This window comes from Leptodactylus fuscus, chromosome 7 (genome assembly GCF_031893055.1).
Source record: "Leptodactylus fuscus isolate aLepFus1 chromosome 7, aLepFus1.hap2, whole genome shotgun sequence".
Taxonomy (NCBI): Eukaryota; Metazoa; Chordata; class Amphibia; order Anura; family Leptodactylidae; genus Leptodactylus; species Leptodactylus fuscus.
The window spans coordinates 63,467,285-63,484,055 of record NC_134271.1 but is presented as its reverse complement, the minus strand read 5'-3'; the positions used below and the strand labels follow the sequence as shown (position 1 = coordinate 63,484,055).

Genomic DNA, 16,771 nt, shown 5'->3' with positions numbered 1-16,771 from the left:
ACATTGTCTATGAATTAACCAAATAAATTAAGTTTACTTGGATTTATTGCAGACATGTTGCCTTTCTCCAGTCCAGTATTTACCTCTATAAAACTGCAAGATATACATGTTTCGTAATGAAGTACAAATGACTGAGCTGGTTGGAAAAAATGACTTTATCTGAGGATAATAAACCTTATTTAGAGTATTTATGCGGGTGAATAATGAAAATCCTCCACCAGCAGTAATTAAGTCACTAAACGGATTCAATTTGGCCACATTAATAGGAAATATGACTTGGGTTGTGTGATAACTTGAGGATTTACGATAATTGACCCCCTTTTTCTCGGGAATGATGCGTGAAAGCCATACCAATTAAATCAAAGCATTGAGCGGAGTGAGCAGAACCTGGAGCACTGTATCTACATTCAGGGGAATCACAGGAAGGATTTATCTCAGCTCTGTCAGGGTCATAAAGTGCTGAATTGCTTAGCAGCTTATTATAATGAGGCCGCAACGTGTTAAATAACTGGAGTTTTCCATAAACAATAGCACAGGGATTCTTTTTGCTGAAATTTTGCATCTGGTGGCCATATAGTGTTCTCCATATAAACACCTAGTTAAAAACGTTCAAAGGAGGAGACAAAAGTCTGGAACCTACAGTAACGTCTTTACAGTGAATGCACCCTAAAACTCAGGGGTGTAACTAAAAGCGCATAGACCCTGGTGCAAACACTCAGCTTGGCCCCTCTGCACAACTTCTCAAGACAGTCAATTGCATTGTATCCTTAAATATGTTTGCAGCATTTACATTTCCCTTTCGTTCACTATCTTGGCCTAAACCATGAAGACTTTTTCACAGCATGTCTATATACCAGTGGTTCTTAACCTTGTTTGAGGTACCGAACCCACCAGTTTCATATGCATTCACTGAACCCTTCTTTAGTGATAAATCAAATATGATTTTTTTCCAAATTCAACACATAGGTATATGTTTTTTTTTACTGGTACACAAAATGAACCATGCATATGGCCTAGGGTTCGATCGAACCCTGGTTAAGAACCACTGCTATATACACAAGCTTTACCTTATTTCCATACTCTGCCAGTGCCCCCCGCAAAGTAATTGTGCCCCCTTTTGTGCTATAGTCTCTCTTTGCAGAATCCTTCCTTGACTAGAAGCTGACTGACTGCTGCTTTTGGCATTAAAATGTTATTTTTCTCCTTTCTGACAGTAAAACACTATCATATATGTTATTCCCCTCCTTCACTCCTGTGTACCAGAGGGCAAGGTCAACTATTGAGGTCTGGAAACAGATTGTCTCCCTGTAAACAAAAGGATTGGGTTGCTGAAATCCAAATGTGGATTCTTATTTCTTCTGCATTCGTAGGAAGGATTCATATACATTACATGGTTGACTGAACCGCGCCAAAATAGTCAGGTTCATCCAACAAACACCTAATATGTATGTGCAGCTTTACAGCTTTTTTGGTTCAATAAGAACAAAGTTGGTGCTTCAGGACGTTTCCCAGCAGCGAGATACCCTGTCATCAGATTATCATTGAGGGACTTGTCTAGAAAAAAAGGACAGTTTATAGTGAATTGTCCCTTTATCAAGTGACCATGACAGTAGCATATTGAAGAAGAACAGCTCTTAAAGAAAAAGTAAACAGTAATTACTAATGTCAAATGGAGTTCCCATAAAGACATTGAAACTGTAGAGCATGTAAACCTTGATAGCATATGGCTAAGGCCCTATAAACATCTGCGTTCAGGTTTCCGTTTGGGCAGTCAACTTCCACACAGTAACCCAGAGATGGAAGCAGTGGACATAGGGTTGTCTGAAACATTTGTTTAAAAGTAGACCAAGAGAGGAAAAAAATGCACATCTGTTAAACCAAAGTAGGCAAAAGTTCAGATTTCCTTTATTTTAGCATCTCACAAATAAATTACAAGTTTCTTTGCAACCACATCATGAATCAAAAAATGCTTATTTACACCTCAGGAACAGCAAGCAGTTCAGCAACTAGGGCCTGGAACCAGTGTCAAACCATATGTGCTTGAAAAAAATATCGACTGTTATATTGTAAATTAGATCAGAAAACAGCAACTAAAAAGAAAACAACAGATATTTTTCCAGATTTTATAGACCTCTTCAGTTTGCCATCTGACAATGGATACAGCCATTTTGTGAGTTTGTCTTGTAAGAAAGTGTAATATCAAGGATCCTTTCCAGGGAAAACCAATTTAAAAGTTATCTTCCAACATATCAGATACAGAATGGAAGATCACTTTGGTCAAACTTGAAGCTCCAGTGGTTTTATTTCATACAGGTAATGGGTACCCAAATCCTTTTGGTGGCAACCAAGCTATCTCCAGCAGTGGAAATCTTTGACAGAACATCCTTTACAGTCATTGTTTCAAATCTCGTGTCCTTGCTGAAGGTATTTGAGCACTTTTAGTTCTGGAAACAGGTAAGGGTTTCAGCTTCGTGACTCCACCAATGTCCACATTGACATGTCAATTTTTTTAAAGTGACTTCCCCATACAAATAAACCATCTAAAACCTCAGTTGTATGAGACTGCTGAACCAGTCAGTGGAATACCAATTCAGATCACTAAATCACTAAGAAATGTGACCATATTAGTACGAGAAGACCAGTGGGGGGTCAACAACACCATATCGTAAGAAAAAGATACTTAGGAGTTAGGTTTTTTCTGACAGAAAAAAAAGTATTATTGCAGTGTTTTCAGTCAAGGAAGAAATGATGATCTACTTCAACTAATAAGGTGGGGCGGAGGTGTCTGAAAGACTAACTGAAGTGACAACCTTATCTCACAACCAGGAAGGTTTTTCATATTATCGCTAAGGATATCACTGCATTGAAAGCTCTATGAGAAAATCTGTCACCAAAATATCTGGTTCAGATCAGGTGATTTTTAGGACACGGTTCTTTGACTTGTTTCACAAGTTTCAATGACACCTTTCTGCTTATCTAAGTGTCCAAGAATCCAGGGGGCCTTTTGGAGTTTGGAGGTTGAAATGGCTGGATGTCTGGATAAAAGAGCCAATACAAATTTACACAAGAAAAATGTCCTTAAAACTTATTGGAATATGCTTGAGGTTCCTCTAGGAAATGTTAATAGATACGTAATCAAACATCTACACAGTCCTTAAAGTTCTCACATGGATACTTGTCATTGTGATTAAGACATATACATAGGCTAAAGTAAGTCATTAAGGAGATGTACAGTTCCAGCAATGGGGAGAATATGACACAAGACTTGATTTGAAGCATTCATTTATTCTTATCAAACTTCACAGGCAACTGGGAGAGGTGAAGAAGGTACAAGATGTATGATATGAATGTTTTGGGGGGAAATAAGAATTCTTAAACTGTCTTCTTCCAATTTCTAACACCTTTCAGATGAGCAAAACTATTTGGCAAAATGTCAGAACCTGGAATATCATCAGGGACTTGAAGATGCCAAACAGCCAAAACCTGGAACTTCTAAAATTTGTGGATACCTGTCCCTTCAACAGTGATACCAATCAAAATTCTATTACTAAGCATCACATATGGTATCTACAAAGCAGGACCACACAAACTATACCTGTCTTTCATCCCTCTGTTCTATCTCTTATAAAGAATCAAGAACAGGAATATGTTTAAACCTTTATCTGATCTGAATTGGGGCAATCACAATTAGGTAAATAAGCCTTACGGTGTTACCCAGATGTGGGTCCTTCCACACTTCAAAACTATCAACTTTCTTGATACTTGGATACAAAAAAAAAGACTAAAAAAGGTTGCCAAGAAAGTGATATCATCTAATGGAAATATGGATTGGGATGTTACTTTGGGTTGATCTAGGGCTAAATTATGTAAATAATTAAACAAGGACAGGAGACATGTTGGGCCATATAACAACTCGTATAGCAAGGACCAATGTTGACCAATGGCAAAAGCTTGGAAAACAGAGGTATTAGATACTCAGGACTCAATGGTCAGCATGACCTCCGATGAATCAGATATTAGATCCTAGTGCAGAAAGCATCAATGACATCTCATGAGCCAAGAAATTCAAAGCCTTTCCAAACCTTCTTCATTTAAAAGTGAAAGGATTGGCTCATTTCAGAAATATCTTGTAGAAATTTGGAAAGTGTTAATAAATGCTTTCAAACATTAGCATGAGAGAATGTGGAAATTTATGTTTTTACAATTTTCTGGCATTAAAAGTCACATTTTTTTTTTTTCTGTTGCTCAGCTCCATGTTCCATAAATTGGGTGTGATTTCATGGGATAGAATACGAGCTCCTGTTCATCTCTTTGCCAGCTCCTAGTTGGTGCAGATTTGGGCGTTTGATGCACAGAAGGTCAGAGATTCATATAATGTTTTATAAGGCATGTCTCTTAATAAATTAGACACACCTCACTCTTGCAGTAGACATTAGCATAGGGAATGTCAGTCTAGGTAAATATACCTTATTAATGCAAAGGACCTTCAGGGTACTGGACCAATCAGATAAGGAGGACTATGGGTAAAGGGCACACAAATCCAACTAAGTCTTACTTGAAATTTCTCAACAACTTTATTGTAAAACGGGCACTACACATTTCAGGCTGGGCCCTTTCTCAAGTGCAATTAAGACTGGTAACTGGTTGCTAGCAACTCAGCGGATAGGCTACCGGCCAGTTTTAATTTCACTTGAGAAAGGATCCAGCCTGAAACATGTAGTGCCTATTATACAATAAAGTTGTTGAGGAATTTCGAGAGACTCCAGTGAGATTTACCCATAGTCCTCCTTACCTGATTGGTCCAGTACACTTCGCATTGCTGAGTACATAACCTATGGTTAATGTCAAGGGGAAAACTGCTGCCACCAATATTGGGATTATTACAGGCTGTTTATGGTGTTGTGACTGTTCACAACCCCGGGAGGTAAGAAACCACTCACGGAAATACTTACTTCGTCCTATTGTCTGATATACTGAACTATATTGCCCCTTGGTGTCTATCCTTTTGTCATTTACAAATCTACCTTATTGTCCATTTCATATTTGACCCATTTCTCATGTGAGCATTAGATAGCATTGTGTATTAGAAGTTTTACACAATACAGATGAACAATGATATCATAACTTGAATTTTTCAAGCTATCATATCAGACATTTCTTCCACTGGAAGGTTAACCATTCATTAGAGACAATTCATATCAAACATTTTATTTTAAGCTTTAGCAAGCAACCTAAAATATTGTTTCCATGGGCACTATGCCAGGCGGTGACCTTTTCTATCTGTGTGTCTTAACGCCATATTAAGCATGCCAGATGCTTTCAGCTTTTTCAAGAGCTCATAGGTAAGGAAACTTATGATGTATTTTTTTTCAGTTTTTTTTTTCATGCAGAAAGCCATATGTTACTTCACTTCTAGCCTTATTGGCTCTGATTCTCTAGTATTGTCTAATTGTGTGGAATAAATATTGTTTACAGTCATTTCTAAATATACCAATAAGAGAAGATTTCAGATATGTAACATCTGGATTATTCTCTCATTTTTCTTAGTAAAGAAAAAGAATCTTTATCATGGCTCAGAGATATTACATATATCGGAAAACTCCAATTATGATCATCCTATACAACATTTATCAGATAGGACAAGAAAATTTGGTTGCATGAGGTCAGAATTAAAATAAATAAAAAACAAAAACATCCAAATGTATAGATTTTTTTGGGTCAACTTATTAGATAGCTTATAATACTGCCTTTTAATTAAAATGACTCCTATATCTTTAGTCTGTTTTTATTACTTTGATATATCATACCTCTTAAATGTGGATGTGAGGACACAGGTTTTGCCTACCTCTTATTCTACCCAGTACATGAGATGAATGATGGTTTCCCTTCTGACCAGGTGACCTAATAAAATTTGACATTAATAAAACGAAATGTTTATTTAATTTATTTGCTTAATATTTAGATTTTTTTCCCCAATAATGTTAAAGCTATTCAAGTAATGCCCTGTTCACATCTGCATTGGTATTCTGTCCGGGGGAGTCCGCATGAGGACCCACTCGAATGGAATACCGAACACAACTCAAGTGCTGTGCTGTAAAAGCACATGGACCCCATAGACTATAATGGAGTCCATGTGCTTGCCGCGCGCTGCCTGCACGAACCATGTGGACAGGAAAGTAGATTGTGAACTACTTTCCTGTCCACATGATCCCTACGGAGATCTGGCGGCCAGCACACGGACCCCATTATAGTCTATGGGGTCTGTGTGCTTTCACTGGCACACTGCTTGCAGTTGCGTTAGGTATTGCGTTGGACTTCATTCGGACTCGCCCGGACGGAATCCAAAAGCAGATGTGGCTATTGTACAATTTGTTCTAAGATACTGAAATATATGTTACTATATCATTGTTTTACTCTGTGTTTGTCTTCTATTTACGTCACTACTGAAAAAAAGAACAATTGGTTGTTATAACCTCTGGTTTCGTGACATTTAAAAGAAACCATTGAGAGGCCAAGCTTCTCTTTTTCTGAATATGACCAATGAACACTGGTTGATTCTGACCAAGTGGAAATTTCTCAATTTTAAAACATCAGGCACTATGTATCTTGTTAAAAAAAAAAATACAGAAAAACACAATAGAAATAGTTACTAAACAACCATATGGGTCTGCAAATATGGCCGCACAATACATTTGCTACCTAAATATTCCCAAAAATTGGGTTAGGTTTAAATAACAGATTAATTAATGAAAAGCGGAACAAGTTAAGATGAAGCAACTGTCTGCATGGGAACTAGATCTGCAATTTGTTTGGTTGCCATTGAAATCCCACTCCTATTATTTGCCCTACAATAGAACATTTGCACTGCACTTCATAGTAACCAATCAGATGCCAACTTGAATCAATCTCGATGCACTAAATGAACAAAATCTGGCAGGTGATTGGCTGATAAGGACTCTTTTGACTTGTGCATGTGATCAAACCCTAGTTACTGGTGATTTGTAAAGGAACCCTACTGTCCATCACAAGTAGAACACTTTATAAAAATTTGGTGTGAGCTTTAGTGGTGGCATTTACAGATTATATAATGATACATTTTTCTCACTTCCATTTTTTTTGAATAAAAAAAGAAAAGAAAAAGAAAAATCACAGACTCGCACTTCCCAGAGAATAAAAAATATTTTTCCTGTATGTTTATATACTTTTATACCTATGCAACCAGCCAGGACTAATGTGCTTTAATTATAACTATCAATCACAAATTAGGAAGACTAAAAAAAAAAATCAAGTAATAAAACACTGAACCGACCATCCCCCTGTGGTGACAAGAAAGTTCTAAACACTCTGCAAGTTGTGAAAATGAAATTACATAATTTGCATAGCTGGAAATATCTAATATGGTATATTGAGATGGAAATGAAGCCTGATGTAAAGGTAGACCTTTAATCAAGGTCAAATTATAATAATAATCAATGGATGACCACCCCGTAGGATATCAAAGTTGATGGATGTTGCCAAAAAGACAACAAATGACACTGTAGTAGGTCGTATAGATAGTGGGTCGGATAGACTGCACTGTATGTGAGTGATGACTCAATCTTATGAATAGTAGTATGAATAGGCACAACCAAAAGTGCGATGGATAATATGTCCATTGGCTCCAACTATAGCAATTTGGCCCAATTTTGATCCATGTTGGTGCATTTCAAAGGGATTTTCTAGCCCCAAAAGATTTTTATAGCCATGGCCTATCCACAGGATAGGTTATCAGTATGTGATCCTTGGAGGTTTGACATCCAGACCCAGTTCACTCTCATCTCAGATTAGTAGCAAAATGAGACATGTACTTACATTTTTGGGAGTTGGAAATGGCATCAACAAGTCTCTATTAGGGTTGAGCGATCGGGATCGGAAAAGATCGGATCGGCGATTGAGTAAATTTCACGATGGCGAGCGGAATTTCGACCCGATCTTTTCCAGCGGGATCGAGATCGGAGGTTATCTCAAGATCGACTCAACCCCAAAAGTGACTTTTCCCATAGAAAAGCATTGACTAGGGTTGAGGATCGGGATCGGAAAAGATCGGATTCCGATCGACGATCGAGCAAATTTCACGATCGAGATCGGGATCGAGATCGGCTGGAAAATGATCGGAAATCGGATTTTAAAATCGATCTTGAAATCTCAAGATCGGCTCAACCCTAGTCTCTATGTGTATTTAATACAGCACTGTGGCAGGGTATAATGCATTTTATCTAGTTTAGTTATGACTCCACTTCAAGGTTTTGACCAGGTACTTTCTCCAGCTTCCAATGAAAAGAGCAGGCCCCAACCTATTCGCCTGGGAATGTCCCCAGAACAGACCAGAATTGACTTTTTAATTCAGACTTCCCCAACACTGTCCTTTTACCAGCCCGATTTGTTCAACAGTCCCAGGAAAGGTTTAGGTATAAGAAGGCCAGAGGCTCCTCTTTTTTCACTACCTACATAGCAAAATAAAAGCTGAAGTATATCCAGGTAACAGACTTGCCTTAAACTTTCATTATAAAATATTCCATCTGATGTATTCTATATATATATATTTTATCTATATTACAATTTTATAGATATTCATTTAGTAAACTGCGCTTGTCTAATTTTGCTGAAGACACAATTGCATATTGTTATAACACTTTCTATGTCACAAGAGTGCACAGACCACTTAGAAGTAATATCTTTAAACCCTAAAGCACCAAAAAGAAGTCAGACTGGTTTTTTTGCAGATTTGGATACCCTTACAAAGAAGCGTATGGTTATGATGCATGAAATGCGTAAAATCAAGATTAGAAACAACGGAGGGCATGTACCTTTAAACACAGTCCCTTCCATTATTTGTAACTGGTGCGCTACGTAATTGATACAATTGTCCCCTGTAAAGGAAGGGGTTAATGTCCTCTAATTACTTTTGACAGGCTTACAATGTGTTTAAGTGGCATCTTATTACATTTTATTTGCAATGTGGATGTATCCTTAATGTGTTATTTCGCCATCCCAGCTTTGCATTGCTGCCTTCTTGTCAAATACTGATTGGTAATCTTATTAACATGAACCCATTAAGGACTCCTTCGCTGTATTTCTCTAAAAGTGTTTCGGTTCAATGCACACAACATGCTGACTTGAAACATGTCGCTCGCAGCCACGAGTCGCGTCTGGGTTCAGGGGCGGTGGTCTCGGATCTGTATTAAAATTAAGCACACGTACACACAAATCTGACAGACAAACTGTTTTAGGTTCGGTAATCAGTACAACAAAGTAAAAACAAACTGTGTGTATGTGTGTATATGATCAGTGTGTTCAGCCTTCAGCAGGAGAAGTCCAAACAATGTTCTCATTGTCTTTCCGACAAAAAAATCTTGTAAGCACTGGTATCTCCAGCAGGGATCCATTAATACTGTACAAAGAATGCAGAATCGGAGGCTGTGAAGGACTGGTGTACCATTTTATAGACTAATTGAGGTTGCAAATTAAACAGAGTCTGGAGCAGTTGAGGCCTGATCTTGAAGGAACTGTATACTGCAATCTTCAGATAAACATTTTTTACTTTCCCTCTTCTTGTTTCCATGGCGATGTGATAGCCAGTGTAAAAAGTTCCCAGTGCTCACAGACCTATGTAAAAAACAGAAAAAAATGACTTTTTATTAAAGATGAATAAATGCAAGTGAATATTTCACAGATAACAATGTCAATAGATTCAGTTGTCAGTTTCCGGTGTGGTGAATAGTATCCAGGCTTAGTGAGGTGTGAGGTTACAATCTTGTCATAAGGAGGCTACAACATGGTGTTCTGACTGTGCCTATAGCTGCATTCAGTGTCGAGGTCATCAGTCCAGGATTCATTTCACACTATTCCTCATTAAGCCTGGAATTAATCAAAAGATTCACTTGTTTGGATACAACCAGAAGTGAAATTATTATAGTCTCTTCAGACCTCTGAGTTTAAAATGCTGAGGCCCCATGATGCAGAAACGCAACTTTTTTTGTTGCAGATTTTGTTGCGGTTTTTACGCCAGCAATGACTAAAAAGTAATGGGAAATATATAAGAAGTCCTTATACTTCTACCTGCTGCTCAGTATACTCCTGGCTGTGGCACAAAAAAAAAAAAAAAACACAACAAAATCGACAACAATAAAAAGCTGCTTTTCTGCAACGTGGGGCTTTAGCCTCTTTTAATCTCCAATTATTATCTCCATCAGTATAGTTATGTTTCCTATTTCTACTTCCACTTCTGGTTTCATTACTCTTTCTACATAGTCCAGTCATATTAATGTGACCACCACCTACTTTTGACGTCAACGTTAAATAACCAATTACAGAAGGAAGGTGTCATCAGCCATCTGGGTGCACTCATCATTGTGGAAGGCACGATGGAGCAACACAAGTATGCATCTATCTTTGCAGACCATGTTCACCCCTACATGCAAATTGTTTTTCCTCAGGATGATGGCATCTACCAGCAGGACGCAGTGTATGTGTGTGGTTCGAGGAGCACCAGGATGAGATTACTGTACTCCCTTGGCCAGCAAATTCCCCAGATTTGAACCCAATGGAGAATCTGTGGGACCACCTTGATCGGGTTTTTTGCGCCATAGATGCTCAACCGCGTAACCTAGCGCAGCTGGACACGGCTCTGTTAACATCATCACAACATCCCCTCTCTTCCTGCACATTTCACAGCATTCCGCTCTGCGAAAGGTGGTTTTTCTGGATTTTGATAGGTGGTCACATTAATGTGACTGGACTGTGTATAAGCAAACTAGTTTTCTTTTATTATGGTATATACCTCCTCCATTTGCTAATTTATCTTACTCAAGATAATCATCATTACTCAAGACTGGACCTATTGCTCTGGCAGTCAGAGCTTACACTTCTACAAAATTGGAAAGACAATGCAATTATTGGTTGGGCAGGGTTCTTTGGCTACTGTATGACTGTATTATTTGGATATGATAGGTACTCCAAAATTAATTTGGGCAGTCCTGCCTGTGATGAAACCCCATTGTTCATATCAGCAGAGTGCCTGACTAAACCATGTAAAGAGCAGGCCCATCTTACAATATTTATACATACATACAAGAACAATCTAAGAACAAATAAAGCAGCATGAGAGATTTGCGATCACCAATTGTTTTTCTTCATGGTTTAGATTTTACATAAATGTCGGAATACAGTTGCAGTCACCATCACCTTGTAGTGTTTGGTTCACTTATTAAAGATTTGCACAAGCAATGTAAGGAGAATGCAATAGTGATTTCTTAATCTTATATATGGGCTAACAACCTGACTACTTGCACCTCAACTGTCCAAAGTTCGAAGTGTAACACCATATCTTCTAAACACTACTTTGGGACCAGATTTTGCAAACAAATGCATGCAATTCAAGAAAGTGGTAAAACATCTCCAGACCAGACAGTTCTTCTCCTTTGGTTATGAGCTTTATTAATTCCTTTGCATTTCTGGAGAAAGAGAATTGACACTACTGCTATAGACATGAAAAATTGGAATGGGGCTTTATATCAGTCAGTCAGTCAGTCTATACTATACTGTGGGCTAAACTTATTTAATAATGACATTTTGCCAAAATATTTTTAGTGTGTAAAAGCCAAATTCTAGATTATTTGGTTTTTCCATCCTTTACTCTTTGTGAGAAGGTGACATGCAGAGTGCTAGAATCACGCTTTATCTTCCCCTGGTTTTTAACTTAAGTGTGGTCCAGTGCGGGTCTTGAGTAGGCCCCAGCTCCAGGTGTGAGTCCTTGTTTCATTACTGGGTCAGAAAAGGCTTCAGATCCTGTACTCCAGTGCAGATCCAGGGAGTGAGAGGAGGCGTCTGGATCTGTCCTGTAACCCTGAGTCTGGTGATACAATATTGTGCTTGTTTTGTTTGTGTGGCTGGTAGTAAGCCACATGTATAGCTAGGTTATCAATTCTGTTTAGATAGTCGCTCAGACGAGAAGGATTTTGTTTTGTTTTTGCCTGAAGTTAAGGGTGTATTTTATTTTGCTCATCTTGTGCCTGTAGTGAAGGTTTATTTAATTTCCTTTTTTTTCTAAATACACCAGTTTGCTGCACATTTCATGCCCCTGCCTTTGACTGTTTGGGTCTGCACCTTTGCTGCTACCGAGCTACCTCCCCCATACCTTTGAATTAAGATGGTGATTGATATCACTCTTCTAAGATGTCCATCACAAGCCTGAGAAGCACATCTTACGTCCAGAATCTTACAAGAAGTTTGTATTTCGCAGACTAAATGTGTACAGATCATTCATCTATTTATAATGATAGTCGTGATATTGATAGAAAACCAATGTATCAAACAAGAAAAATTTGTGTATTGCTTAAAGGCTCAGATACAAGTTGCATAATGCTCTTCTCTAATTGATATACAGTACAGACTTCTGTTCCCAAAAGTATTGACCTTTTTAACCATAACTAACACATAATTATAGTTTTAATGCTCATATTCACACCTTCTACTATGGTGTGGACAGAGTTGGTTGCAGTCTTGCAAGCATAAAATTAACGACACGTTTGTTTTAACACTATGGCTGGTGAATAACATGACTCAAGTGTTCACAGTTAGGGGTCTTTCTTGAAGCACATGGGTAAAAATAAAACTGCCATTGAATAAATCTCTCCAGTAAAACCTGCTAAACCATTGTGTCAGCTGCTGTGGAGAAGTGATGGGATAAAAAGGCAAAGCAGTCATTGTTAGATAAATACGTGTAATTCAAGTGATTCGACACAACTCGCTTTGCACAAGGGGAGGAAATACCGTCTAAGCAGAAACTGACAGGGACCCAGGGTGCAGATGAGACTTCAAGGGGATAGAGGTAGTCGCTAAGAATCATTTGCTATCTTTGGCATTATGTAGCCTAATGTTCCCAGCATTTGATAAAGTGGCAGAGAAATGGCAAAGTAGAGCTTAGGGAATCAGAAAGTTTGTAAGATTACTTGGCACAGGCTGAAGACACGTACTATGATTTGAAGAACAGAAGGAAATTGATAGAGAAAAGAATAGAAAACAAATAATGAAGGGAAAAATAAGAACATTAAAGATTGGAGAAGCGGAGGAATGTGGGAATGGACCAGAATGAAAAGACAATAGGGTGGTTTTGTTTGGTAGTGGAGCCATATCTGGTATTTTACAAGTATTGATGAAAAGGAACAAGGCAGTCTAGGGTAAACCCTCATATAGAAAAATATTCAAGGAAACAGCCACCTCTAAAAAGTGTGCTGTTCCCAATTTTACAGTAGTGAGGTATAGCTGTGGTGGACACACTTCTCTGATACATAGGAGTCTCCTTGCATCTTGCTTTGTCCCCTCATGCTGGCAGAAGACTGGCAGAAGGTAATACACAATGCCTTAGTTTTGCACAGAATGTTCCTATAAACCAGTCCTACTGATTGATCGTGCATAGGGATGCATTGGAGGTGATATCTGTTCTTGTACTTCCAAGTAAATCTTAGAAATAAAATACCTAAACAACAATGAAGAACAATGTATCTCCGTCGCTCGTGTCTACTGTTACTGAGGAGCATAATTAACCGTAATTAATTCAATAAAGCGTTGGGAATTAGTGTACTTTATTACTGCACAGTCCTTGTTCAGAGCACAGCACCTTGAATATAGGGACTTCTTATTAACTGGGCTACGTATGACAGATTTTTGTGTTACTAATAAATGATAGGTGAAGGGATTAATGTAACATAGAGGAATGAGAGTTGTCTTGTATCTGTCCTGGTCGCAGGATTAATTCAGAGATCAAAGACTCAATAGTAGAGGATAAATATCGGTGTTCATCTTCACATTTGTGTTAGGACCTAGTTCATTAAAGGGGTGTGGAAGCGACTTTTGACTCCATACAATGGCCACACAGTCCATTTCACATCTTGTGTTCCCTAGTTTACAGTGGAGAGTTTTTCCATTTTAGTCTATGGTATTGCACATGCTAACAATAAAAAAGCTATTGGTATCTCAATCTTTAAAATTATACCATATTACAGGGTTATATCTAAAAAACATTATTCACTAAGGCCATTTACATAAGTCTGAGCTATCAGCTACTTAAATGGAATATTATGTGCTCACACACTATTGTATAATGGTACTTTGGAACAATGACACTTATTTATTTTATTTTTTTCCTTATTTTTCAGTCGTCAACAAGCACATTAAGAGCCACTGAAGTGCGCTCTACATCAGGCATGGATGTGTCAGTACTTGAAAATAATTGCTAAGTGGCAAAAGTGCGCAACAAATTTAGGAAAAATATTACTTTCTCTCCACAGAGTGGTAATTCACATGTTTGAGCTGTCTGCTTAAAAGCCTATACTGTACGAGACTGGCATTGTTGTGTTAGTTATAGAAGAACGACAAATATATTTTTATCCTTGACTGAAGAATTAGACTTCTTAACCAGTGGTGACCAAGCTAAAACATGGCATTTGTCATAGGCAAATGTCTGAGTTTGTAAATGAATTATATATATCTGTAATGTAATATAATGTTAGTGCACACCAATGTATAATGTTCAGTAACTTTGGAAAAATTGCATTAAAAATTATAGCGTTTGTTTTAATCTTGCGTACTCTTGGGCATGATGTCAGCAACACAAAAGTTGTGAAGGGCAAAGTTGGAATTGCATCATAGTAGTAGAAGACTAGTGAAGGTCGACACAATGTAACCAGTTAGCAGAGCTGTTAATAAGGATTTCCTGGGGCAGAAGCTCCTCTCACTATGCTTACCCTATATACATAAAGGCAGCTATTTGGCGTTCCCTCAGGACAACCAGCATCTGCCCTGCTTGCCCCCCAGCTATGGTGCTCCAATGAGACCATATCGATAATGACTGCAGCAGAAGATTTGTGGGGGTGGAGATATAATACTATGTAACCAAGCAGGTCAGGAGAAAGATGGTATTCATAAAAGTTCAATTGTGTAAGGGTGGAGAAACCTTTGTAACCAATGAACTCATGACAGTGGGGTAGATGACGCCATCATCCACCTTCTTCATAGAGCTCTCTCTCACCTGGAGAAACCCGAGAACACTGTGAGAATAATGTTCTTTGATTTCTCCAGTGCGTTCAACACCATTCAGCCAGAGCTACTGAGGGAGAAGCTGAACCTTGGTGGTGTGGACCATCACCTGTCCAACTGGATACTAGACTACCTGACAAACCGCCCTCAGTATGTGAGAGCCCAGGACTGTGTGTCTGACATGTGATCTGTAGTACGGGGTACCACAAGGTACAGTTCTTGCCCCATTTCTCTTCACACTGTACACTGCTGACTTTAGGCACAACTCCTCCAGCTGTTACTTACAGAAGTACTCCGATGACTCTGCTATAGTCGGCCTTATCACTGATGGCAATGATAGGGAATACAGAGACTTAAACCAGGATTTTGTTGAATGGTGCCAGCGGAACCAGCTCAGGATTAATGCTGGGAAGACCAAGGAGATGGTGGTGGACTTTGGGAAACGGAGGAGTGCTCTGACCCCAGTGGAGATCCAGGGGACATGCATTGAGATAGTCAGGACCTATAAGTATCTGGGTGTGCTCCTCAATAATAAACTAGACTGGGCTGATCACCTGGAGGCGCTGCACAGAAAGGGCCACAGCAGACTCTACCTGCTCAGGAGGCTGAGGGCCTTCGGAGTCCAGGGGACACTTCTTAGGGCCTTCTTCAACTCTGTGGTTGCCTCAGCCATCTTTTTCGGTGTAGCCTGCTGGGGGAGCAGTATATCAACCAGGGACAGAAATAGACTGGACAGGCTGATCAGGAGGGCCAGCTCTGTCCTGGGGAGCCCCTTGGACCCAGTACAGGTGGTGGGTGACAGAAGGATACTGTCTGTGGTGACCTCCATGAGGGAGAACAAATCCCACCCCATGTATGAGACCTTGATGGCACTTGGCAGCACTGTAAGTGACCGTCTGCTTCACCCCAAGTGTGAGAAGGAGCGCTATTGCAAGTCCTTCCTTCCAACCGCGACCAGGCTGTATAATCTACATCAGACCAAGCGAAGATCACTCCGCACAGAGAACTAATGATTATGAATGTACTCCTTCTTTCTTCTCTGTTCCTAAGCTGCTATGGACTGCTAGTATATCTTTCTCAGCATATGTGTGTCTACTTCTGTAATATTTACTGTGTATTATCATGTATCTGTATTACTATGCAGCTGAAACATACTGAAATTTCCCCACTGTGGGACTATTAAAGGATTATCTAAAACAGCAGACGATGGGTTGTAAAATGGCGGAGACAAAATCTACTGTGAACAACAAAATGATAGGAGTGGTGCCAGCAGTAGTTAAGTTGTGCGGGGGCAGAGAAAGAATAATCTAACTAAAAAAGATCATGGAAATGATGGGGCAGCAGAAGATGGGTTGTATAAGAACTATGATATAATACTCAATCACATCATAGAATGGAAATACAGCAGCAGGAGATGATTGTGCTGATCTTGCTGAAGTCAGTGACCTGTCTACTCTGGAGTATGTTTGTAATTAAGGACAGGGCTGCATGCAAAAGGAAATATCATGAGGTGAAGTGGGGTATTTATAAGAGATGGGTGAACCTCTGAAGATTTGTTTTGGGTTCAGACACATTGACCCACTGTTTTGTTTTGTTTTTTAAATGTAGATTGTGAGCCCCATATAGGAACCACAATGTACATTTTTTCCCTATCAGTATGTCTTTTATGAAACATGGGACGGAAATCCATGCAAAC

At 39.0% G+C, this 16,771-nt stretch overlaps 1 protein-coding gene across 1 annotated transcript in view; it reads right to left on the bottom strand.

The window, feature by feature from the left end:
- Positions 1-1,883: 1,883 nt before the first annotated feature.
- The window catches only part of LOC142213643 (cadherin-13-like), a 157,677-nt gene continuing 142,789 nt past the window's right edge, over positions 1,884-16,771 (bottom strand). The window contains exon 8 of the mRNA XM_075282044.1: positions 1,884-9,645. Coding sequence (XP_075138145.1) covers positions 9,638-9,645 — 8 coding nt within the window. The 3' untranslated portion in view covers positions 1,884-9,637. The remainder of the gene's footprint in view (positions 9,646-16,771) is intronic.